This window comes from Callorhinchus milii, unplaced genomic scaffold (genome assembly GCF_018977255.1).
Source record: "Callorhinchus milii isolate IMCB2004 unplaced genomic scaffold, IMCB_Cmil_1.0 Scaffold14, whole genome shotgun sequence".
Lineage (NCBI taxonomy): Eukaryota > Metazoa > Chordata > Chondrichthyes > Chimaeriformes > Callorhinchidae > Callorhinchus > Callorhinchus milii.
This window is the reverse complement of record NW_024704755.1, coordinates 12,696,990-12,717,085: the sequence shown is the minus strand read 5'-3', so window position 1 is coordinate 12,717,085 and position 20,096 is coordinate 12,696,990. Positions and strand designations below refer to the sequence as shown.

At 39.6% G+C, this 20,096-nt stretch overlaps 1 protein-coding gene across 1 annotated transcript; it reads right to left on the bottom strand.

Moving 5' to 3' along the window:
- Positions 1-2,689: 2,689 nt before the first annotated feature.
- On the bottom strand, positions 2,690-19,964 carry zdhhc1 (zinc finger DHHC-type containing 1). Its single transcript, XM_042340489.1, has 11 exons — positions 19,874-19,964; positions 15,533-15,748; positions 13,572-13,747; positions 12,743-12,844; positions 9,801-9,925; positions 8,804-8,959; positions 7,945-8,063; positions 7,472-7,551; positions 5,846-5,960; positions 4,968-5,070; positions 2,690-4,301 (listed from the first exon to the last, which is right to left on the bottom strand). Exons 2-11 carry the CDS (start codon positions 15,746-15,748, stop codon positions 3,712-3,714), a joined length of 1,782 nt encoding a protein of 593 aa, XP_042196423.1. The 5' UTR covers positions 19,874-19,964; the 3' UTR covers positions 2,690-3,711.
- Between the last annotated feature and the right edge of the window lie 132 nt (positions 19,965-20,096).

Genomic DNA, 20,096 nt, shown 5'->3' with positions numbered 1-20,096 from the left:
CCCGCCCCCAACCCCCACCTTGCGACCCCAACAACACAACCAACAACACAACCAGTAATTCACAAGGTAAGGAATCGTGAGCAGAAACCAGCTGACCAATCCTTCATGCCCCCCCAAAGAAAACTGACAATATATGTTTCCATATGTTCCAATATATGTCGATTCCATCCCTCACGACTGCGTCTAATTTGCAATATTTACAAATTGTTAATTGCACTTTGGCAAAACCCAAAATATGGAACAAAGCAAAGTTCCCAAAACGGAAGCTGCATCCTTTCCAGCAAGATATAAAATGGATGCAATTAGAAGGCTTACAAAATTAATAGTATGTAAAGAATACTAGCTACAGTAGGTGCATATAGTGCTAATAGGACATCTTTACAAAGTGGGAGAAATCATTTATTTTACAAAGCAACCTGATGCTATAACGGGATGACAGGTAGGGCTGGTATTCTGGAAGGATGAGATAAAATGGGCTTTCATCATCCAAGCCAATCCTGGGTAATCTTGATTGCTGATAATTTCAAATTGCAGCACTTTATGTGCAGTGAATAACGTTGATAGGTAGAATCAATAAGAATAATGTACCCGAAAGTTGTTTTTAAGACAGAGTAAGTAGGCTGCTAGCTTTGCACCAGGTCCGAGCATATTCTGCCATTATTTGCTGAACAGAATTGAACTGCTTCAGTGCCTGAATGATAAACTACAGTGGAGTCCTCTTGCTCAGTGGTTAGAGCATTAACTTCGCGAGCGAGAAACCTGGATTCAATTCCCAGCAGGGCAAAACCTTGGGCAAGTTTCCTAATTCCACACGGCTGATAATAATCCCTCAAGAAAAAACCCCAAAATAAATTGGTCACTTTAATCCACAACTGTTTGTGGGACCCTGCTGTGCGCAATTGGCTGCCGAGTTTCACCCACAAAATATACAGTCAATTCACTTTACAGTATATTCTGTGAAGCGCTTTGAGACGTCTAGAAGATGTGAAAAGCGCTATATCAAATACAAGGATTATTATTATTATTATTATAACTTAGTTGAATTTGGCTCCAGTGCTGTTTCTATGTGCATTGCCAGGACTTGGGCTGATCAAATAAGATATACAAAAGAGTTCCTTTAGGGTCCTACTTTATGGCTTGCATTAAGTATTGAGGTGGTGCCAGCAGCTCGTAAATCAAGTGGAGTTCACGGCTGAAACAATGACTGCACGGCCATTGTCTGACCGCAAAAATCTGTGCTTGCATTTCAGACCCACCACCTGATCGTTGTCAGTAATGAAACAACGGCTATTGTTACCAAGGTAGCAGCAACTGGATCACAAAAAAATTACGACTTTGTGATCTGGCCTAGAAGTGACTCTTCTAACTTCAGTATGACCTTAGAGACGGGTACACACTTAAAGAGAGTAAGATCTACACTCTTTAAGCTGTGGAACGGAGTAACACCAACTGCATGACCTTTAAAATTCATTCAGGCACACACATTGTATCGTGCTCAAGAATGACAATTAGACAGTAATCCGAGGGTTAGATGATTTAACCAACAACAACAGCAACTTGCATTTATATAGCACCCCTCACACAGGTTAGCGTCCCAGGGCGCTTGGTGGAAGAGTGGAATCAAGAGTGGAAACCTAAAGCAGTTTATAAAAGTTAACCCAAGAATTAAACTACAGACTCCCTGGCATTGATTTCTATTTTTGTTAATATTGCAAATATTTCCCTCAACATCTTTAGTAGATAAGTAGTTAAAATAGTTAAATAATACCTAAATCTTAGGAAGTTTTTTATCCTCCGTTTCTGCCCCTCAGGTTTGCCTTTTCTGGCCAATTATTCACTTCCTGACCACCATTAGTTAACAGCCACTTACTGCAAAGATATTACAGCACCATTGAAATGGAACCAAACAATTTCGTCAGTACAGACAATGAGTTGAAATTCACTGACCCCAAAGGCTCAAGATTAAGTTTGTACTGAAATCACACATTGCAACAGGCCTCTATTTTGAGGCTAGATTTTCAGGCATGTTTTCAATCCAGTTAAAAATAAACTATTCCCATAGGGTCTTGTTTGTTCTCTGAGATTTTACATCCAGAAAATATCAGAATATCAGCAATTTGACTTCTTTGCGCTATGCGTGTCAGCCTGGCTTGTTGGTTTTGCTGTTAACATCCTTTACTCAGAGTTTGAAGATAGTGGGTTCAAGCCCCACATCAGGACTTTGAACTCATTATCTAGGTTGACATTTCACTGGATCACTGTCTCAGCCACTAGAGTGAAAGGTTAGTTGATTTAACCAACAACAAGAGCAACTTGCTGTGAAAGCTGCAATGTTAAGGGTGCTATCCTTTGGCTAAGATGTTAAAACAAGATCCTGCCTGCCTGTTCAGGTAGATGTTGAAGATCTCATGATACTATTTGAAAAGAGAAAGGAGTCTCTCCTAGTGTCTTGGCTAATTGCCCAAATAAAATTCATCATTCACTTCAAGGCTGCTTATGAGACATTTTTGTGTGCAAATTGGTTGCCACGTTTGTCTACAAACAACAGTAACAACACTTTACAGTAAGTCTTGTGAAGCGCTTTGAGACATCGCGACAATGTGTTAAAGCACTATATTGAATGTAAGGATTATTATTTATATATTAAACTTAGAATTGGACATTTATAGACCATCAAACACTTAATTTGTTGAAGTAAATTAAATACACAGTATTTTTATTTCTGTTCCTCTTGGCTCCCTGTACAAAACAGAATTTACGTTCTAATCTGCTGGGAGATGTGCAAGAGTAGGCCAAGCTAACTTTCCTTCATATTCCTATTCTTGCATGGGATATTTCTAGTGCTTTGAGAATCCATATGGGAGATTAGAAGCACAAGTCAACAAAATGTCAGTCTTTGACTCTGAGCTAGTGGTACAAATGCCCTTTGATTCATCATATATGAATAAACTTTTATGACATATATACAACTTAAAATGTTTTATTTCAGTGTAGAAATAATATTGCTGTTCTCAAAAACGTTAAACAGAAATTACATCCGTAGGGTAATTGGCACTTAAGGGGCTAAATCAGCATTTGAACAGCATTTGAAATCAAATGCAGAGAACAGTAGCCTATTTGTTATTGAGGTTACTGTTAAAAGAAAGTTAAGGCCACACAAACTAAACGCTATGTTTCCAGGAAATCTTATAAATCCTCGTTGTGGATACCTCAGAGTTTTTCAAGTTTCCATCGACCAGAACAATTGCCGATCCAACAAGATTACACAGATTAGATTGTAACCAGGGTTTATACCAGTTGACCTCTTACTTCCAAAACTCAGCAGTGGTAGAATCCCTGAGAAACATAGATTCATTTCCGAATGGCCCGAAGATTATTAATATTTAGTACCAAATAGTCTTTATATATAAAAATAACAAAAACAGAAATATATTAAAACCTCTGTAAGAGGAATATTTTCACAAGGGTATCAAACCCTGATTAAATATATTTTTAAAAATCGAAAAAAAAAGAAACAATGAGATGGTCATATCCCAAGGCCATGTGACTGAAAGTTTATGCCACTATATGACAACTCTTGATGCTAGATAACTTCACACCACTTCCTGGGGCTGTCAAACTACTCATGGTACTTCAGTACAACTGCAGGACTGCAAGTAGCCAAATTGAAGACATTTGGATAATAAGCATTTCCAGACATTGAAACAAGGTTTAGAAGTCACCCCAATGTTGTGTCTGAGCTATGTCTATGGTGTTTTTGCCATGGAGAAAGATCACCGGCAAATCTGGATGTCTCTCACTAGTCCGATTCTGTCTCTTGGAACCAGAATGCTCCAAACCAGGTCGAGCTCTTTGAATTAGTTCAGGTAGAGGAAATTCTCCACTGCTTTTGTTAACAAACACAGGTGAAACATCGAAGAATGGTTCAATTTTCTCATCTGAAGCTGACAATTTTTTGGAGCTCTTTCTAATTTTGGGTTGCACTGGAGAAAATTGTTCTTTTTCTTCTTGGCTGTTGTAGTGTGCTTTTGGTATGAGATTCTGAAGAGAATTTCCAAAGTCTACTTTTGTGCTGTGAAGGACTCGGTTGGTATAGTCGACCATTGCTGCACTGCCAAGTCTGGTCTGGACCACTGGGATTTCATCCATGGACTCTGCAGAATCAGAGTGATACTCAGCTGGGAGGCCGGCAGCTTGGACTTGGTTAATGCCATTTGGCACTAGAGGAGGTAGACTGACTCTTGGTGGAAAAGCCAGGATAGGGATCATTGAATTCTGGGAAGCAGGAGCAGCAGCAAGCTCTGTTGAATGAATTGAGAAAGGGAAGATACATAATTAAGACAATAACGTGCATTTACATAGCTCAGGCAGAGCACTTGATAGTGGCGGAGTGGAATGCCGAGCTAGGGGGAGGGGGGTGACTGTAGGCACAGTCAAAGAGGAAGGTCTTCAGGTGTAATCTGAAGATGGGAAAGGAAGGGGAAAGACGGAGGGATACAGGAAGGGTGTTTCAGAGTTTCGGGGCACAGTTGCTGAAAGTGCGGCCACTGATGGTGGAACAGAGAGCACGAGGGACATGGAGGAGGCTGGAGCCAGTTGAGCAGAGGCAGCGGGTAGTGGACTGGGGAGTAAGCAGGTCGGAGAGGCAGGGAGGTGCCAAGGCACAAAGAGGTTTGAAAATGAGTTTGGGGATCATGAAATCGCAAACAGCGATGATCTTTCACAGCCTAAAGAAATCTCAACATCTACTGTTGAATTTTTGGCCAGGCTCTTCGGAAGGATACCTTTTGCACATCGTCTCACTTCCACAAGAGATAGATTTCAGCCAGCTGCATAGAGTGGCACTGGAGCCTCGCATTGAATTCTTCAGCTCATATTTTTGCTCCCTCAGATCAGAATAACTATTATTATTCTATTAGGTATAATAAAGGTTATTCTATCTTATAATATAGACTCAAAATTCTTACCGGGCTCGTGTGAAGGAGGAATAGATTGGAGTTTGATGGTGCTGGGTATGAATCTGTCAATAATTATTTCTGCAGCGGCTTTGTGCACTTTCTTTGTTTTCTTCTGTTATGAAATTAAATATGGTTATTAAAATTGTTTTTCTCCTTTCAAACCTTACATTCTAAATGCAATTTCGTTATGGTCCGTCCTCAACCTCTAGAATTCCACCCCCAATCACTTTGCCTCACCCTCTCCTTAGCCTCCTTTCAAGTCCCTCCTCAAGACCCTCCTCTTCGAGACCATACCATTGGCCACCCCCATTTCCCTCCCTTCCCTTCTCCCCCCCTGACCCCAGCTTGGGTCTGAAATGCTGTACACTGTCCAGCGCCTTGGGACATCCTCCCGACGTGAAAGGCGCTATACAAATGTAATCTTGTTTTTGTTATTGTTCTTGTTGATTAGGACACTGGGTCGCACACGAGTAAACAAGATTGTTTACTTGTGTGCGATCTGGGGAATAGGAAGTTTACTTTTGCTAGATTAACAGGTAGATTGTTAATCTAGCAAAAATCATTATATACTCTCTGAATACTACCTCATTACCTCAAGTTATTTTGCAAAGCAAATCATGTTGATTAGAAAGAATATTAGTAATTCTTAAACTATACAGCAATGGGTATTACATTATACCAATACTACAACAGTGAACACAGAATGAGCTTCATTTAGATTAGACAAACTGCCTAATTTTCCTGTTTTTTCTTACACTCCCTCAATACCAGACCAGCACATTGTTTCAGGCTTCCTCTTCTACCAGAGCCCCCTCATTGTTACCATCACCAATGCTTAACCTAACCTACCAGAACAATATCCTATGATATTTGTTGATCTCCTTTACCTGTACACCTTTCTTTGCTCTGGTTTGTTGAAGATCAGCAGACACCGTCGGCAAAGAATCATCTACTAATTCACTACTGGGAAACTTCAGGGCACCATTCTGAAGTTTTAATACTCTGTAAGGAAATAGACATCAGTTAACAATACTAAGAGAATAAGTGTTAGACTCTGTACAGTGCCTTTCATCTGTAAATGTGTTATTGCAGTGAAATTTGTTACCCAAGATGAGGGTGGTTGCTGAGGGGGATGGGGAGGGAAGAGTCCTCTCCAGAGTTCTTATCCAGCAAAGTAGGACTTACCTACCAACACACAAATTATCATGGGTATCTCCAGAATTCCTTTGTTGATTTTTTTTAAAATGAAAAGCTTGCCCTCGTTTTCAAAGTAATATCTTTCCATTTGCTATTCTCCTTAGCTCCATTCTCTCCAGCCGACAACACAGCTCTACTTGCCAAAAGCTAGACATCCAAAACTCTGAAGCCCTTATCCTCTCTTACACCAGGCTCCGCAGGCCTATCATCCCAATTTTAGGCTGGCTCCACTCGATTCCCATCCCCCAGAAGATCAACTTCAAGATCCTCCAGAAATCAAAGAGCAGTCTTCTAACCCACTTTGCTAACTAACAAGTGAATCTGCCGACCTTCCATACAATGGAAATCTACTGGCTATTTAAAATGCATCCTCCAATGTATTCTTAATCAATATCCAGAGGTAATCTACAAACATCAATGCAACTCTTCAGATTTCCTATTTACATAATGATTTAAAAAATATAGCATGATATTATTAACAATGTTTTAAATGAGAAAAAAGTCAATTATTCATTCAACATTCTTGGCATTTCAGCTCGGAAAATTGCGACATTTGTATTTGGCCTGGAATTTAATTGGTTCTTTATACAGTCAATGATCTCAGGATTAAATAGAAAAACAGGAGGAATGAAAGCTGAATATTCCTGAGCTTTCCAATCAAATCTTATTTGCTTAACGGAACTTTTTGTCCTCAAGCAACCACTTTAAAGATTATATAATTAATACAGTACTCAGGATCACAATATAATGATTAGGCTATCAACATTATATTAGTTACTATGCATCATATCAGAAACATGTAAGAACTTGCCTACAATGCATCACACACTGACCTGTAGGGCAGTCTCTCAATAAACCATTCCGTTTTTTCTAAAATCTAAGTATAGTGCAGTTCATAGGATCTCAGAATAATGTGGAATACCTCAATTCAAAACCTATTTCATACGTGCATTTTATTTCATCCATGACCCCAGCAAAATTATGTTATTTAAATTCATAATTTAATACAACAATCTGCAATAGCATTTTCCAGAAAGTGCTTTGTTTCCATTTTAGTTGATCTTTGAAATATTGTTTTCTTAAGGGCTTTTGGGATTCACTGAAAAGTGAATGATCTGAAGGCTTTATGGAGGTGGGGTGGGGGGGGGGGGAAACGACCCACCCAGATCCAAAGCTCACTGCAGTGCAAAGTCCATTGAGGTCCTTCTGGTTTGATTTAATTATCAGATTAACCATTTTAGTACCATAATCAACATTTGTATTTCCCTTCCCACCCCCTCTAGAAATTCCAATTGAAGTGTTAATATAATACTTACTCCACTGCCATTCCTGAGGAAGATGAGTTCTCGGTCTGATCGGGATGCGTGTAGGTTAGAGATCCTGATCTTATCATGATCTGGAAAATATAAAAATAGCCATTCCACATGAATACAAAGAGAATCCATTATTTATTTAAAAACTTGATGCAACTGAAAAATAAATAATAATGAAAAATTAATAAAAAATAATGAAAAATAATAAGGACATCAACATGTAGTCAGACCAGGAAAATTTCATCTGTCTTGCTTACAATTCTCACTGGCCTGGCTCACAAATGAAGAATGGCCACTTGGGTACTAGTGGAATAGTGCTCATTTGCATTAGAGTACAGTTTGAAAATTAGGGTGGTAAAAAGCAGAACTCAGAAATATTGTATCATATTTTGTAAAATATAGTAAGTGTATACGTGACACCTTTTACATTTTTAATTCAAACAGCCAAACTACACAAGTAGTATATTGTTCCGCACCTGAGGTTTTATTTTGGATGAAGGAGATCCTAATCTCTTACAATTCATCACCTCAGATTTGGATTCTTGCCTGTGACGTTGACGCACGATGTATTCATAAGTGCTTAGACGGTTCCACACTGTAGGAAAAAAATTATCTGTGGTAAATATATTTTAATCTGCATTTTATTCTATTTTTTCCTATTTTATTGCATTTTATTCGATGTTGAATATCTGATAACATTCTCTGAAGTTTTGAGAGTAGTTATGACATTTTTTGAAGACAGTTCATATTGTGACAATATTTCATGTTGAGGAGACATGTATATGTCAAACTTGGATGTAGAAATGCACTCCATATTGAAAAATTCCTTATTACAAAAGGCACACATATTTTTCCAAAGACTATAAAGTATGTCACATGCACTTTTTGTTTAGTAAACCTATTTTCAACATTTTTCTTTTCACATGCTGTATTGATTTTCTTTTAAACCACACACAAAGCATTTAACTTGTGTGGATTTCTATTTGGACTTCCACACAGAAGTGCTACCGTTAAGAAGTTGCCCCAATTTTGCCTTTGTTTATACAGTAAAATACTATAAAATGGCACTCCCCTTGCCTTGCTTGCCCCAACTGCAAACAGAGTTAGGAGGTCACAGCTGCAGTCAGGAATTTGTTAAGCTTCCATACTTGCACTACAGGTTTTACAGTTTTTTCCACACTGATTACAAGACTATCAACAGCACAATACACACATTTTTACATAATGTAAAAATATTTAACAGGTAAATCAGGACTATTTTGTTTCAATAACAATGTACTACAGAACCTAACCAGTAAAACGAGTAGTGGAGTGGACATGTTCTACATTACTTACAGAGGTAAATGTGGAAGCACAGGAGTTGACTCAAGAGCAGGAATGAAGTTAGGCTTAACGCAATAGTGACTCCAGCCACAATGAAAATAACAGTAGTAGTTGTTTGCAAAGGCCTGAGGTTCATAAATGCAAACCAGATTTTCGTATCGTTCACAACTGCAATGGGTATATTAAAAAAAACAGTCCATTAATTGGGTTTATTTCTTGAAAATTCTTCCGCAACTTTTATCACAGTTCTCTGAAGGATTATATACTTAATGTCAAAAGATTGTGTTAAGTTTCATTTCCCATAGTAAGCTGCAAAAATGAATCAACCTTTCGATGTAAAAAGTGTGTATATAGATGAAATACATCAACAATAATAATAATCCTGGCATTTGATATAGAGCTGTCACATCATTGAGACATCTCAAAGCACTTCACAGATATACTATAAAGTGAATTGACAGCATATTTTGTGGACGAAACACGACTGGTCTGACTCAGGATTGCACCTGCAAATCCCGCACCTGGAGTTCCCCAGCACTCAATAAACTGCTGATCAACATAAGGCAATTCCCACATAGGGTTGGGAGATGAAAATGTAAAGTTCTTCAGTCAGAACTATTCCTTTACACTGCCAGATTCAGAGTTATATTGAGAGAGGCCTGGTGATAGATCTCCCAGTTGTTCTATTTAGTAGAGATGTCGGGCGCAGTGGGAAAACTAAAGAATAAAAAAGGAGAGAAAATACTTTTCCCGAAAAGAAAGTCTTTCCTTCTTTTACGCATACATTGAACATATGCAGATTGAAACTGAATAAATATAGTTAGCAGTGGAGCTATTTTGCAGCATACAAGCAGGCACTTCAAGGTTTTTAACTAAATAGTTACTCATATTCTTAAGAGTAAGTTTACATACAATTAAGTAACACAATAACGCAGGTTCATGTGCAGTATCAGTCACACATCACATGGTATTACAGAAACAAAATAATTCCACTTCAATTAAAATGTACCTTTGAAGTTCTCATTGCCGCGAAGCACACTGGGATCCAGAAAAAGCTCAATAAATACAAACGATGCAATACTGATAATCACCAGGACACTGAAGAGAGCAGATATAATAGTGTTCAGGAAAAGCCTGGACAAGAAAGTAGAAAATTACAATTAAGGTTTATTGCACGTACTGTAGAAATGCATGAACGCACTGTAATACATAGGAACGTACAGGTGCGATTCCTTTGTCAGTCACATACATAGCAAAAAGCCATTTTTACAGGGAGTTTCTCCTTGACCTGACTAACAATCTCACCAATTAAAATTGGTCATTCAATTCATGGCTGTAATGTGCAAATGGGCTGCCGCAAATGCCTACAAATATATAGTCTCTAGACTTGACAGTAAATGCTGTGAAGTGCTTTAAGACTTCCTCCCAAAGTGAAAGGCACTATACCAAATGCAAGTATTATTCTTATAATAATAAAAAAAATCCTGTACTATTCTCTCTCAATCAATTTCTTCATCATATAGTTAACCTCTTGAATTTGCTGATACAGCATAATGTTTGAAGACTGAATTTCCTCTACAGCTCGCAAGTTATGAAGTATTTTGTAGTTTTATGGAAGTAAAATGATTATCTATAAACTGGTCAATTTTTAAAAAAATAGTGGGTGAAAATTATGCTTCTTTGCAGCTACAGATGCAGTGTGCAATTTCAGGTAACAAACCTCATTAGTGCCATACATGGTTTTAAGCATTATAATAATAATAATATAATAATCCTTGCATTTGATATAGCGCTTTTCACGTCGGGAGGACGTCCCAAAGCACTTCACAGAACACACTGTAAAGTGAATTGACTGTAAATTTTGGGCGAATGCGGCAGCCAATTGCGCACAGCAATGTCCCACAAACAGTCGTAGATTGAAAATGACCAATTTATTATTGTTTTGGGAGGGATTATTATTAGGCGTGAGGAAACTTGCCCAAGGTTTCGCCCTGACCTGCATGGAATTGAACTCAAGTCTCTCACTTGCAAAGCGAGTGCTCTAACCACTGAGCTACAGGACTCCACATTATTTGATAGAGGCGTTAGCCTAGCTCAGTTGGTAGCACTCTCTTCTCTGAATCAGAAGGTGCTGAGTTGAAGCCTCATGACGGTACACTGTGGTCTAGGCTGACACTCCAGTGCAGCATTGCATTATCTGAAGTACCATCCTTTGGATAAGACATTAAACTGACTTTGCTGTAGAGGTGGATATTAAAGGGAGCAAACTACTATTTGAAAATATACACTATACAAAATATAAGTTGTGAATCCGGTAAAGCACTTTGAGGCATTTCAATGATGTGATAAGGTACATTGAATGCAAGAATTATAATATACAACAGCAGCATCTACAGGAAGAAAGGAGACCAAAGTGGCTTTTGCACAATCAAGTTCTATTGTTTTTCAAGTAATTTGCCATTTGCATTATTGCAAATGTTTTATGTTTGTTTTAATGTGGTGAAACTTGCTTGAACACTGTCCCACACAGAAATTTTCCTGAACACATTCTGTTCCTTAATTATCACTAGGAATAATCATCACCAGGCTTTAATGACTGAATTGTAAATGCTGATAAAAGTTGTCCTGAAAACCTGACTTAACAAGGAAGCTTTGCGGTTAAACACCCACCCACTTGAGAATGTTTTTTTCCCATTCCAAACTGCCTCTACACTTTAAGTTATCGACATTCTTAGATCGTTATTCCTGGAAACAAGTTTCAATTTTTAAAATTAATTTGAAGCTGATATCCAGTGAAGAAGCGATGATTACCACAACTAAACATTACTTCCTTTGTCATCCGCTCTTCCATATTTTTTCTTTCATTTCATTTGACTTGTTATCAATATTATTGTATTTACGCGAGTGGTGAAACAACATGCGAGGGTAAAGCTAGGGCAAGAATGAGTACCAAGTAAATGAGGTAAAGCAAGGATCCAACATTGAAACAGGCAAAGTACAGATGAAAATTTTACCAATTAAGATATTTTACTTTCAAACCTTTAATTCCCCAATTAACATCCAAAAAGTGGCACATGCTCTTGAACTCAGATTAAGTAATTGAAAGAATGGGCACCTATCAAGTCAATCGAAAACAATGTCCCAGCTATCAAAATTACCAAAAGCCTTGATTATTTCAAACCACCACACTATTTCAAACAATAAAATGCCAGAATACAAAAGAACAGAAAAATCAATAAGACTGTTACGCAAAGACTGTGTACACAAAGAAAAAACAGAGCTTCTGGAATTTTTCTTCAAATCTTAAAAAAAAAGCTTACCTCACACTAAAATGGTAATTCAGTAATGTGGAAGATTTATAAAATGGCTCACACAGAAAGCTTTCATTACTGATGTTGAATCAATGGTTCTATATCCTGCTGAGAGAGAAGAATCTCAACCACTTCCATTCCATCATCCACCTTTTCCTGGTGCTAACTTCCTCACCTTTTTCATGAGTTATTTTTGAAAACTTTTGGATTGATTCACAAAGTTAAAATAATTGAAAGTATATACCTTTAAAAATTAGAGGCGCTGTTTATAACATAATCAATCCTAAAATCTCTCATAATAAAGATACTAATTAGAGAGAATCTTTTGTGGTTGCGTTAATTACTAATTTTTGCCTAAGAGTGAACGAAATTCATTACCAAAAAGATTATTCAGCAGATGTTTTTTATAATTACAATATAATCCTTGCATCTGGTATACCGCCTTTTGAGGGCTACCTCAAAGCTTTTCACAGAACTTACTGTATAATGACTGTATTTGTAGGTAAATATAGCAGCACATTTGAACAGTAACGTCCCACAAACATTCTTGAAGTGAATGACCAATGTTAATAATTATTTTATTCTTGGAACTCAATTTATTGTTACTGAAGAATGCAAGTTAAAAGAAAGGTGGACCTACCAATAATTTCTGCTTCCCACACAATTATTGAGCCATTTACAGTGGTGATCGAAAGCTGCAACACATTTATTACACTGACTGCAGTGTTTCGACTTTGGACTTCTGTGAAGCAAAGCACAATATGTAGATTGTGACACACAAGCTGTGAACAGAAAATAGCTTATTGGATAAGAGATGGACATAGTATAACAAGTTAACAAGTACAAATGATGAAGAATTGTGAACATCTTCTTATTTTGTCTTTTATTTTAATTGATTCTCCAATACAACTAAACCACATGAGTGAATTGAATTAATATCAATCACTGATTCAGGATGGTTCAGCAACTCGAATACTTTAGCATTGTGTGGGAAATCAATATTTGTGTTAGCCAGAATCATGGCCCATTCTTGATGAAAACAGAAGACATATATTTGGTAGTAAAAAAAAACTTATGAGTCGCAAAGTAAGTTCGATTGTCTGATGGTAATATCCAGGCAAGTAAGTTTACAATACAAAATTAAATTTGTATGATATTGATATTTAAAATAATCTAAATGCATAAGAGGAATTAATGTTGAATCTGTATTTCTTTTAGAGCGGAAGCACTTTATGATCCCAAAGCAATCTGTTTTGAAGAATATGTTTGAAGAATTACTGTAATGATAAAGTTACAGCAATGTTTATCTCGATACTTATATAGCATACTGAGGCAAAATAGCTTTAAAACATTAGATCATTCCCTAAAACAAGGGATCATGCATGTTCTTATCACAGTGCTTAAGGCACCACCAATTGAAGAAAGCAAAAAAAAATTCTGTTTAGCCCAATATTCTTTTAGACACTTACACATCCACTTCACAAAGATAGCAGTGATGGTTTTCAATAACATGTTTATGTTTGTTGCGGTCAAACATAGGCAAAGGATTATTATAGTTCTTGGTTCGAACATTCTTATCAGCTGGATCAATGCTGACTGCAGACAGATGAAGAACCAGGTGGCAGATAAATAAAACAATAAGCCACTGAAGAACGTTAAGGTTAAAAAATTGAAAACATATGGACAGTGAAACTAATGTCTTATTATAAAACCTAACATAATAATTTAATTGGTAGAACAATACAACCAGACCTGAGAACTTTTATTTTTTTAAATGCAGAATTGTATAATAAATTGATCCACACATTAACACGTGCATAACAGTGGATCACATCTGATGCCACCTGAGTCAACTATCTGATATGCTGGACAAATGAACATACATGACTATCGATAGAATATAACACAACAACATTTGGAATACACACAGCATTTTACTTATTTATCTTACAAGTCAATTTTATTCTTCCATTTTCTTTCACCCATAAAATACAGATTTTACAATACATCTCGACAACATGATAAGGCGACCAAGTATCTATTAAATTTAAAATTTATCTGAAAAAAAGTTTCTCTAAAATGTTAGATTTCTCATGTTTATAGCATTTAATAATAATCCTTGCATTTATATAGTGCCTTATCACGGCTTCTAGACATTCAAAGCGCTTCAAAGAATATCATGTAAAGGTTATTGACTATATGTTTTGTGGCAGAGTTTAATAAAAAGACATGTCCTATTGGCATCTAATCGGTACAGCAATAGTAAGTTTGATCAGAATAGGTAGACTAGAGTTACTGTTTGTAACTTTCTGCACTCTCCTTTGAAAAGATGGCACTGAAATTTATTCATGCATTTTACGTTCTGAAAATGGCTTTCATTTAATCGTTAAACTAGCATTCATATTCATGTACTAAGGATTACGATGGCACAACACAGCCCTAAAAATCAGCGACATGTTTTTAGTATTTAGCCTAGCGCAAACAGGAATAACAGATTGTCCTCAATATGCCACATCAAATCCCCAAATTCTTTGTTTGCCAAATCCTCTGATTCAGCCTGCAAGTGACAGATGGGAAGCCTGTGGTAGTTCCCTTCATATAGTGTGGAAGCTCTTGGATTCACGCTATCATTTCTTCCTGTCTACCCCTGATCCTAAGACTGTTACATCTGCAGAATACATTTAACAAGAATTACAAAATACCCCATGTATATTCAGTGTTGTATCTAAGCTTATTTAGAGCAAACCTGATGAGATGTTCTTTTATGTGAAAGGTATTATGTGAAAGGTTGTATTTATAGCAGCTATGGGGGTTAAGAAATCACACTTGTGCTATTATGCCTCTTGTGTGATGCTCTTAATGGATCACCTCAGATTGCTCTACTCACGACCATTTGCACTTCATCTTAAAGCTAAAATTGCTATCCTGAATCCTGGAAAGTTCAGAAATACAAAATCTGAAATTGTATTACTGAGTGTCCTCATAATTTAAGTGGCTGTAATGGTGCCATTACTCTTTTCTCAGACCCCCAGTGGCAATAGCAATATTGTTGGACAGATATAAATTGTATTACTGTGTCACTTTAAGGTTGTGCTCCAGTTCATACCAAAACGTATCAGCATCAATTTATATAATTTCAGTCTTATGGTCTTATAAAATGTTCATCAACTGTTAGTGTAGTTTTCTTTCCCAATAATGAATTAGCCACGCTAGAGAACAAATTACTTCCAGAGGTGAAACCCACATGATTGCTTACTAACACTCCGAGACGTGAAAAGGCGCTCTATCAAATGCAAGGATTATTACTATTATTATTATTATTATTATTATTGTAACAGAAACTGTAATTCTCATCTCTGAGATACAAACAAATAGTTAAAATTCAGTTTCTACAATTTGAATATTTAATAACAGCCTTAGAAAAAGATACAATATATCCAGCGGGTACCCAGTGATTTGGAAGGAGAGGGATAAGGATGCCAAACAAAGCAAAGATGAAGTACACGTAACCAATCCAGGCGACTATCTGTAAGGGATGTGGTGGCCAGCTCCAGCCATTGGTCCTCGAGTTCTGAGATGTTTCCACTGATATCGTTTCATCATCCTGTGGTGCGGTTTTATTACCGGTTTTGGTGCAGAGATTCATCTGGGAAAGAATATGTTAAAACGTCACTCAAATGAACAGCAACCATCCTGCCACTGTGAATTGACATAGAGCAATAAGACTTCTCAGTCTATCCCAACCGCAATGTAATGTTAGACATATGTTGAATTAATGACAAAACAAATCAATGCATTTGACTGATGTCAGCCTGATACAGTCATTAGCACTCTGGTATTACACTCAGAAAGCTATAAGCTCAAGCCCCATGTTGTGACTCATGCTGGCGTTGTCTATCAGATAAACTGAGAGACCATCTGCCTATCCAGGTGGATGTTAAAAATCCTACACAAATAATAACCCTTGATTTGATCAGGTCATTGAGACGTCTTGAAGCGCTTCACGGAATATATTGTAAAGTGAATTGACTGTATATTTTGTGGGCAAAACATTCAAAAGAGAAGGGAATTTCGTTCTGATGCCCTGGCCAACAAGCCCCCATATAAAATTGATCATTCATCTCATGACTGTTTGTGGAATTTTGTTGCATGCAAATTAAATCCCACATTCACCTACGACACTTTGTAGCAAAATTCTATGACGTGTTTGGAGATATCCTCTTGACATGAAAGGCACTGTTGCAAGTATTGTTATTATTACTTATTATCACATAATACTACAGTTCTCTGACTTGTATCTGATTGAACTTCCTCAAATCAAACCTCATATAAGTAGTGTAAACTTAATAATAATCATAATCTTTGCATTTGATATATAGTGCCTTATCAAGTCGTCAAGACATCTCAAAGAGCTTCACAGGATATACTGTAAAGTGGATTGACTGTATATTTTGTGGGCAAAACTTAAAGCATTAAATCCAGGCTCCCAGAAAATAGAAACGCTTTCAAATAATACCTGCATAAATTCGTCTAGGACATTTATATGGATTTGATTCTTCATGCAGAATTTAGGGGAACTCCAAGTTTTACATATTCTGCTGAGTTAATTTCCCTAAAATATAAACTAGTTAAAATGCTCATGGTGCATTCGCATTTTCAGGAGCAAACCAATATAGCGATGCCATGCTACATCACTTTCATTCAAGGCTAAAAAAACCTTCTCAATTCATGTTCTGTGAAATTGGGTTGTTAATTTTTAATGTATTCTTTAATCACATTAAAAACAGTCAATTCAAAGTACCTGGTCCACTGATAACATAAGAGTTTGTCATGGAATGTGGGAGCAAGTCCAGTGCAATTCACACATTCCATGCTTTGCTCCTCGTATATCCAGGAGCAAGATTCATGCATGATTTGTGCTGTTTTATGCTTTTATTCAGACAGCACACTGATTATTACAATTTGATACCAAATGTATAACCTGGCATTAGCAATACATGCTAATATCCTGAATAGGAATGGTTTAAAACTGTTAGTGAATTACACAGGATTGAGCCATTCTAACTTGTCTGCCCAGGTTGAAACTTTTGAAGAAATTGCATGAATTGTGATTTCCAATTTACAGGATTCCTAAAACAGCAATCCCAAACCAGCAAAATCCAAAAAAGGCATTTTGCTCACTGGACATTTTCAAACTTTTGCTGTTTTGGGATAAATGGTTTGCTATTGAAGCATTTCATAGTGAATTTTACAATCTGACATTCATAAATAACACGCAAATCTGGATGGCTCATAGCAATTTTCAAGAACCCATTGTGCCTGTGAAAAAAAATTACATTTCAAAATAAAAAGCTCTATAATGTTTCAGCTTTAAATATCTGCAGGTAAGCAGATTATGGCATACTTTATTGAAAACATATTAATGAAGTGCTGCCAATCAAGGGTACCAAAGGATTAAAAAAAACTATACTTTATTTGTCCTTCATTGAGATTAACTGGGTAACAGTTTAACACTATGAAAACCTAACAGCTGCATTTTCCCAGCATTCTTCCATGACAACCCTCATAATTTCTATCTTTGTGGAAGAACAAAAAAACATTTAATTTACCCCTATTGGCACATAAATCAAGTTTTTTGTTACCCACAAATTACACAGTCAAACCACACTTTGCAATACGTTTTGTGAAGCGCTTTGAGACGTCTCAACGACGTGATAAGGCCCTGTATCAAATGTAAGGATTATTATTATTATTGTTGTTGTTTTGTAAAGACAGGTATGGGAATAAAAGGGTATTTCTTCATAAGGTCCCACTGTGACTCTGGCCGAGCTCTTGGACTGGGATCCTGTTGATTTCAGAGGAGGTGGTGTGTGTGTGTTTGTGTGGGGGGTGGTATATTTGGGGGGTGGTGTGTGTGGGGGGTGTTTGTGTGGGTGGGTGGTGTGTTTGGGGGCTGGTGTGTGTGGGGGGGGGGTGTTTGTGTGTGTGTGCGTGGGGGTGGTGTGTGTGTGGGGGGGGGTGGTGTGTGTGGGGGGGGGTGTTTGTGTGGGTGTGGGGGGGTGTTTGTGTGGCTGTGTGGGGGGGTGGTGTGTTTGGGGGCTGGTGTGTGTGGGGGTGTGCGGGTGGGGTGTTTGTGTGGGTGTGTGGGGGGGATCTTTGTGTGGGTGTGTGGGGGGGTCTTTGTGTGGGGGTGGTGTGTGTGGGTGTGTGGGGGGGTGTTTGTGTGGGTGTGTGGGGGGGGGTTTGTGTGGGTGTGTGGGGGGTGTTTGTGTGGGTGTGTGGGGGGGTTGTGTGGGTGTGTGGGGGGTGGTGTGTGTGGGTGTGTGTGGGTGTGGTGTTTGTGTGGGTGTGTGGGGGGGGTGTTTGTGTGGGTGTGTGGGGTGGGGTGTTTATGTGGGTGTGTGGGGGGGGGGTTGTGTGGGTGTGTGGGGTGGGGTGTTTATGTGGGTGTGTGTGGGTGTGGTGTTTGTGTGGGTGTGTGGGGGGGTGTTTGTGTGGGTGTGTGGGGGGGGGTGTTTGTGTGGGTGTGTGGGGTGGGGTGTTTATGTGGGTGTGTGTGGGTGTGGTGTTTGTGTGGGTGTGTGTGGGTGTGGTGTGTGTGGGTGTGTGGGGGGTGGTGTGTGTGGGTGTGTGGGGTGGGGGTGTTTATGTGGGTGTGTGTGGGTGTGGTGTTTGTGTGGGTGTGTGGGGTGGGGTGTTTGTGTGGGTGTGTGTGGGGGGGGTGTTTGTGTGGGTGTGTGGGGGGGTGTGTGTGTGGGGGGGGTGTTTGTGTGGGTGTGTGGGTGGGTGTTGTGGGTGTGTGTGGGGGGGTGTTTGTGTGGGTGTGGGTGTTTGTGTGGGTGTGTGTGGGGGGGGGTGTTTGTGTGGGTGTGTGGGGGGGGTGTTTATGTGGGTGTGTGTGGGTGTGGTGTTTGTGTGGGTGTGTGTGGGTGTGGTGTGTGTGGGTGTGTGGGGTGGGGTGTTTATGTGGGTGTGTGTGGGTGTGGTGTTTGTGTGGGTGTGTGGGGGGGGTGTTTGTGTGGGTGTGTGGGGGGGGTGTTTGTGTGGGTGTGTGGGGTGGGGTGTTTATGTGGGTGTGTGTGGGTGTGGTGTTTGTGTGGGTGTGTGTGGGTGTGTGGGGGGTGGTGTGTGTGGGGGGGGTGTTTGTGTGGGTGTGTGGGGTGGGTGTGTGGGGGGTGTTTGTGTGGGTGTGTGGGGGGTGGTGTGTGTGGGTGTGTGTGGTGTTTGTGTGGGTGTGTGGGGGGTGTTTGTGGTGTGGGTGTGTGGTGGGGGGGGGGTTTGTGTGGGTGTGTGTGGGGGTGTTTGTGTGTGTGTGTGTGTGTGGGTGGGGTGTTTGTGTGGGTGTGTGTGTGTGTGGTGTGTGGGGGGTGGTGGTGTGTGTGTATGGGGGGGGGGGGGTTGTGTATGTGTGTGTCCGCGCGCGCGGACATGTACACAGGACGTGCCGGGGGAGGGAGAGGGAAGACATCGCCGTAGAAACAGCCGCGGGATGCACATCCATCCAGCACCCGGAGGGCGGGCGGCATCGTATGAGGAGAGGGATAAAGCGGGCCCCAGGGTTATGGCGGAGGGCAGAGAGAGAGAGAGAGGGGGGGGGGGAGAGCTCTTCCCGGTGGTCGGGTTTTAAACCCTCAAATCCCGGGAGACCTTCCCTCGGGACCCGCGGTCGCCGCCGCTCAGCGCCGGGGAAGAGATCCATCTCGATGTACACCATCAGAGCCCCGCGGGTTTGGAGGCGGTAACAAAACCCCACCCCGACTTGGAGCCTTACCTTAGGCCAGGTGCAGGCGCCTCCGGCCGCTGTCACCCATGGTTACGGCAGCATCGCCCGCTCGAGCGTCGGTGGGTGACACGAGAATGGGGGGGGGGGAGGAGAGAGAGTTCTGCGCCTGCGCGTAGCTCGTTCCGGGGCGGGTAAGGGGGGGACAAACCACCTCCCTAAATCCACCTTTTCCACCTGATAACGTCTGCTTGCACAAATCCGTGGAGCATAG